This window comes from Leopardus geoffroyi, chromosome A2 (assembly GCF_018350155.1).
Source record: "Leopardus geoffroyi isolate Oge1 chromosome A2, O.geoffroyi_Oge1_pat1.0, whole genome shotgun sequence".
Taxonomy (NCBI): domain Eukaryota; kingdom Metazoa; phylum Chordata; class Mammalia; order Carnivora; family Felidae; genus Leopardus; species Leopardus geoffroyi.
Window position 1 is genome coordinate 51,182,977 of NC_059331.1, and position 6,770 is coordinate 51,189,746.

The window sequence follows — 6,770 nt, forward strand, 5'->3', positions numbered from 1 at the left end:
TCAGGAGTGGAGAATGAGAGACTGTGGAACAGGGCCAGGCCATAGATTGCTGGCTAACAGGTTGAGACTTGACTTATAAGTAATGCCTGTTCAAGAAATTACAAAGCCCCAAATGTGGTTTTTGTCAGTGGATTTCAACTAGGGGCATTTGGAAATGCATGGGAGTATTTTGGGTTGTCAAGGCAACTTCCATTTATTGTGCAGTGCTAGAGATGTTAAATGTTCTGTGTGTGACAGTCTCACACAGTTGCAGAATATCTTTAGTAGTCTTGTTGAATTGTAGCCTAGTGGCTTCTTAAATTTGCATTTCCATGAAATACATTACCAGAATTTATAATTATTAGTTACTTTCCAAGATTGTGTATAGAAAATCCATGCGCAAGATGGTACTACTTTGCATTTTTGTTACATTTTACATTTAAACAGAAAACGAGAGCCTTGAGGGACTAGAAGGCAGAAATACTGGCAGATAATTTGGGAAAAGAATAGCAGTGGGTTTTAGAAAACTGTTGCTTGAAGAGCATTGACCATCAGGAGCAAAAGTTTGCAATATCTTTGTGTTTCTGGTTTCTTGATTGAAACCATGATTGATTTGAGAAATGTTGAGCACCTACTATCAGTCAGGTTCTGTGCCAGATGTTAAAGACAAAAAGCCAGAAAAGTTTGGTCTTTGCCCTCTTAGAACTTAAAATTTAGTGAAGGAACTGTCAGGACACTGTAATAGATTGACACCTGGTGTAGGCAATGTGATGTAACAGCAAAAAGGAGAGGTATAGTGGGCAGGCCAGGGAGGAAGGCTCTGTATTGGCAATCAAGAGAATGAGGCAGAGTTAGGGAGAAGTTTCCAAGTGTACGTTTCCTAGACTAGCTTGCTAAAATATAAACTGCAAATCATTCTTTGTCTTTTAATACTAATTTCCCTATGTGTAAGAGAGAAATAGTAATAAATCCCTGCGTGTATCCTGAAAATCTGACTACATCTGAGAACCCTGAAACATTTCTTTTCTTCTGTTGTTTTTCTTTTCCCTTCTCTCTCTCTCTCTCTCTCTCTTTTTTTTTTTTTTTTTAAACAACTGATCTAGGAATTCCTAGGGATTAGGGAAGAGCTGTCAGATGACCTGGAAGGCTTTTTCAAACTTCACAAGCTCCCAGCTCCTTTTTCCCTTTTCTAGGTGTTATCATTGTTGCAAACAGCTGATCCCATACTTCTGCTAGTAGGTAACTGTGATCTCACAGTTCTCTGAAGGCAGAAGAAGGGTTGAGGTCTGCTGGCGAACACTGTTCTTCAAAAATGTCATCTCCTAGTGTATTTTCTTCTCCTTACCAGTTTCTGACTGATTTAAATATGTATGTAGTTGTGTTCAGATACCTCACACCTGAAAAAAGGGTTGCTAGTGTTAGTGCCTGATTTGTTTGCAAGGCTGGCTAGTGGTTTTTGAGGGTTCCACCTTCTTTCCCCATTGCTGCTGATCCACTAATGATGTCTAGCTAGAGTCCTCTTCCTTCTTTCCCTCCCAGGTATCCCTGTTGGAGTACCGCAAACGGAAACAAGAAGCCAAGGAGAATTCTGCCAGTGGGGGAGGTGACTCTGCACAGAGCAAAAATAAGTCTGCAGGAGCTGGGCAAGGCAGCAGTAACTCACTTTCTGACACTGGTGCCCATGGTGTGCAGGGATCCTCATCCCGAACCCCATCTTCCCCTCACAAAAAATTCTCCCCATCTCATTCCTCTATGTCCCATATGGAGGCGGTAAGCCCATCAGATTCCAGAGGCACTTCATCTCACTGCAGACCTCAAGAGAATATCAGCAGTAGGTGGTAAGTTTATGTTTGATGATGAAATAATTAAATTCAAGAAGGAAGTATACATCCAGAGTTATTCCCAGTTTTACCTAAAATATATGGGAACACTTATCTGAGAAAGGCGGCCAGCAGTGCCATCTGTGCTGTTTCAGCTGATTTAATAGTATCAGCCACAACCCCAGCCCCATCCCCCTCAGCTTTACAGAAGAAAAGAATTGCCACCGAACCTGCAGAACGACACTTTGGACGGCATATAGTTGTGGACACAGATGAGTTATTTTATTTGCTGGGCACTAACACTGCCTCTTGTATTTTTTCATTTCATATGAAAGGTAAGTCAGGAGTTCAGCTCAGTTCCACTTAAATTAACAACACAAGTCTCAGTTGCACCCAGCCCGCATATACATAAAGATCAGACCTATTCTGAAAGGACTAGACTGGTTTAGGGGAGACCACAAATAGATAAGTAACACTATAAGTAAGTGAAGAATAAACAGCATGTACTTAGAATGGAGAATGAGGCTGTTCTCAGGGATCTTGAACTGAAGCATGGAAGTCTGGGAAAGAAGAGACCTGGCCCAAATGAGTAATGTTTAAAAATCTATGGAGCACTTATTAAACTATGTGCCGGTCATGACTTCACAGAAAAAATTTAGCATTTCAAAATGGCGGTTAAAAGAAGCAGACATCTTTAAATCCACTTTTTCCATAGTATAAGACAGAAAAATACCTTGTTTTAAATTGGTCCTGAAGAAAATAATATCTAAGAGGCATTATACAGCCTTTATGAGAGCTTCATTTGTTCCATACTCTTGACTCTGAATTTCTGTGGCACTAACTTGCACCCGGTTTCCTTCACAGGATGGTTCCCACGTCAGTGGAAAGACTCCGAGAAGGAGGGAGCATCCCCAAGGTCCTCCGAAGCAGTGTGAGGGTGGCCCAAAAAGGAGAGCCTTCTCCCACATGGGAGAGTAACATCACAGAGAAAGACTCAGGTGAGCCCATGGCCTTCTGCTGCCAACCAAGTTTAGGGACACGTGAGACAGGCTCTACACAGTTCTCACCAAATGCTGGGATGAGGTGAGTCTGTTTGTTACACAGTTGGGCTCCACTGTATGGAAGGTGCCAGGTCAGTCTTGATTCTATTCTTCTGGGCTGTAGTAGTATTAAGATCTAGCACTGCATGTGCACTCTTACTCTCTCTAGACTCTCTCTCTCTCTCTCTCTCTCTCTCTCTCTCTCTCTCTCTCTCTTTCTTTCTGTTTCTGCTGTATTTTTTCCCAAGGGATACCTTTTTGTAACTCTTCTCTCCAAAGGCCTGGAAATCCACTGTGATGAAGGATGAAGAGAAAGGAGACAGGAATCCGATCAGACATTTAAAACATAGCCCATAATTAACCACTTCTTTTGCCCTTCTGGCCTGATGCACTCACCTGATTTGTCAGAAAGAAAGCAGCATGGGTTGGTGATGACATTGGTGATTTGAATGAACAATGACTATTTCTCACTTATTCTAGGAACCCAAGTTGATTTTGTATTATCTTCCAGACCCTGCAGATGGAGAAGGCCCAGAGACACTGAGCTCAGCACTCTCTAAAGGAGCAGCCGTTTACAGCCCTTCCAGATACAGCTACCAGGTGAGACGAGAAATTGCTCATCTCTGGGCATAGGAGTGTGTTCTGGGTTCCAAATATTTTGTGATCCTGGCCATCCTTTGCAGTTGAGATGCCGTCTTTGCATATAGTTTCAGCAGCCTTGGAAATAAGTCATCATCTGCTCACCTTCAGGTAATAAATCATGCCAGAAAAATAAATAAAGTGATCAGAGACAGCCATTTTACTGTCTTTGGTATCCTAAAAAGAACAAATGGTTAAGAAGATGAAGAAGATGAAGAAGGAGAAGTAGAAGAAGAAGAAGAAGAAAAAGTAGGGTATTTTAAATATTCACAAGCCTAAATGGCTTAATAGGGACTTTTTCACCTCCTTATGCTTTTCCTCCCGACTCTTTCTAGCTCCTGCAGTGTGATAGTCCACGGACAGAATCACAAAGCCTCCTTCAGCAGAGTTCCTCCCCCTTTAGAGGACATCCCACCCAATCTCCAGGATACAGTTATCGAACTACTGCACTGAGACCTGGAAACCCCCCCTCTCACGGTTCTTCAGAATCCTCCCTCTCTTCTACGTCCTATTCCAGCCCCGCCCACCCTGTATCCACAGACTCGTTGGCCCCATTTACGGGGACACCAGGGTATTATAGCAGCCAGCCACATTCTGGAAACAGCACTGGCAGCACTCTTCCAAGGAGGAGCTGCCCTTCTAGTGCTGCTAGCCCTACCCCACAGGGCCCCTCAGACTCGCCGACCTCAGACTCGGTCTCCCAGTCCAGCACAGGAACTCTGAGTTCCACCTCCTTCCCTCAGAACTCTAGGTCGTCATTGCCATCAGACTTACGGACTATCAGTCTGCCCAGTGGGCAGTCCGCTGCCTACCAGGCCTCCAGGGTATCTGCGGTTTCCAATTCACAGCACTACCCACACCGTGGGAGTGGGGGTGTGCACCAGTACCGACTCCAGCCACTGCAAGGCTCAGGAGTCAAGACTCAGACAGGACTTTCCTAGGGCTTCTGGATTTGGGCAAACAGAACTGAATGAGCCCATAGCTGCTTCCTTCCAGCTGCCTCTGGAACCTAGGCCGAGCATATTGCTGGGGAAGAGGGTACAAGGTGCCAGAGGACTGGGTCTGGTCGACAAGAAACGAGACTTGTGGTCACGACTGGCTCTGGCCTTGGAGAAAGATGTAAATCTTGTCTGAAGCAGAGACTATAAAGAAGTTTCTCCCTGCTGTTAAGGGTACATTGTTGACAAGCAAATGGTGTTCCGGTTAGTAACGGTTCTAAGTGCAATGAGTCGTGTTGAAGCCTCTGTCTCCCGTCCTTGCCTGTAGCCTGTAGTCACTTGTGCAGTGGGGACATCTTTTTACACACACACACACACACACACACACCCAAAAAAGTTTTCTTTTCAGAGGAAAAAAATGAAAAGAGCCAATCTCTAAGCCCCAAGCCATCTGAGTAATAGTAGGGTTTTTATGCACTTAAGAAGAAAGGTAGGTATGTAAATTTTCACCCTGTGACAGACAACCATTCCAAAAGCAGGTATCTGGCCAAGATGTGTCCACCAAGAATACTCCCTACCTTTGTCTTAAAATCACCAAGAAATATAGGCAGGGATAGCAAAGCTTGGAATGTGCTCTGGCTGAGGGGTGCCTGGCTCTCTGAAGAAGAGCTCCTGGTCAACTCGATTCAGGAGCAGGTGATTGTCTGAGCCCCCAGCTGTTCCCATACCACTCCCCTCCCCAAGCTGTCTCACAGCTCAGTAACCCAGAAAGTAAGTAGACAAAAGAGGAATAAGTGAGATGGGCCAATTGCATTGCTACTTATCAGCTGTTGGCAATAAATTTGATTAGTAAGGATCCCAAGTGCTTTGGGAGTTCTTTGAATTTTATTTTTTCTACTCCCTGTTAATCAGGAGTTGACGATCCCACGAGTAGGACCGCCTCCATGATTAGGGAGCACGCACTTGTGACTGCAGGGTAAGAGTGGAAAGAGATGTTTGTGGAGTGGCACCGACAGGACTGTGATTGTGTGGGGCATGTCCCACAATTCTTTGGGGGATGCTTATTTGAGAGTGGCCCAGGTGAGAGTTATAAAGCCACCCACACACCTAACACTGTTCTGGATGAGAGACGCGAGCAGACTGGCTTCTCCCCATCAGTGCATTGTGCCTGCTGTACACCCCTGGAGGAGCCCTGGAGCCTGCCCAGGTGGGGTACACAATCTTTTTAAAATTCCATACGGTTGCCAGCTTATTTCTTTCACTTGTTTACTGTAATATCCGGCGTGTTTTTATTTATCTAATTTTGTATTCAGTTATAACCATGGTAGGGGTAGCAAATATATGACAGGTGTAATCCCTGGTGCTGCAGTGGACCTTACTTCTTTTCTTTTGGACAAGATAATACTGTGAGTCTCCTTCCTTCCAGTTTGTTTTCTCCTCCTTTTTTTCCCCAGCCTCTTGCATCCCCTTCTTTTCTACCCTCTCTTACAACTATCATATGCACAGTCTTCTCTCTTTGTGTGTGACTGTTACAAAATTTCACTTTTTCAAAATTGAAATCAGGTGTTTGCTCAAATGAGGGGAGATTTCTTTTTTTTAATGCTGAGACCTCAGCAGAATACTTTTCTTTTTGTTGTTTCCCCCACAAACCCATCAGTCTGGGAGAGCGTTGGGAGTGGAAATCATGTTGCCTGGGATGCTGGTTTCTTTGTATATTATATAAAACGTATGTAAATGTCTCTCCATTTGGGCTGGGGTTTGCATTCTCCCCTTGGCTGTTAACCAAGGGGAGAGGCCAGCGGGCAGGCGGCCCTCACCCTGCCTGGCACGTGCAGAGACCCCAGCCACTCTGTGTGGGCAGGGTGCTGTCAAGACCAGACCTCTGGGGGGGGGCGGGGGCGGGGGGTGGGGGGAACTCTTGGAAGGGAAGAAGTATCACTTCTTTCTCAAGTGGAGTGTTTACACCTTGCTGTAACATTTGAACTTTCACAAGAGATGTAATAATTTTGATAATAAAATTCTTAACCATAATAATCATCAAGTTGACAACTTCTTTGTCCAATTCTGTGACCTTGCCTTACCTGGTTTTCCTAATGCTACCCTTACCTGAAGAGGCAAGATGGACCCATGTTCAGGAGAATGTGCTCTTGGTGGAGTTGTTTTGCACATAATGGACTAGGAATGTGGATTGATCTTCTACACGCTTTTTTTTTAAATGTTTATTTATTTATTTTTTAGAGAGCACAAGCAGGGTAGGGGCAGAGAGAGGAAACAGAGAATCCCAAGCAGTCTCAATGCCATCAGCTCAGAGCCTTATGCGGGGCTCAAACCCACCAACCTGAGCCAAAATCGAG

At 44.6% G+C, this 6,770-nt stretch overlaps 1 protein-coding gene across 19 annotated transcripts in view; it reads left to right on the top strand.

Moving 5' to 3' along the window:
- The window catches only part of SETD5 (SET domain containing 5), an 81,868-nt gene extending 75,421 nt beyond the window's left edge, over positions 1-6,447 (top strand). For all 19 annotated transcript variants that reach the window (XM_045493656.1, XM_045493660.1, XM_045493657.1 and 16 more), the window contains 4 exons: positions 1,519-1,817; positions 2,664-2,797; positions 3,351-3,439; positions 3,814-6,447. In XM_045493656.1, the coding sequence (XP_045349612.1) occupies positions 1,519-1,817; positions 2,664-2,797; positions 3,351-3,439; positions 3,814-4,419 (1,128 nt within the window). In that variant the 3' untranslated portion in view covers positions 4,420-6,447. The remainder of the gene's footprint in view (positions 1-1,518; positions 1,818-2,663; positions 2,798-3,350; positions 3,440-3,813) is intronic.
- Positions 6,448-6,770: the final 323 nt, after the last annotated feature.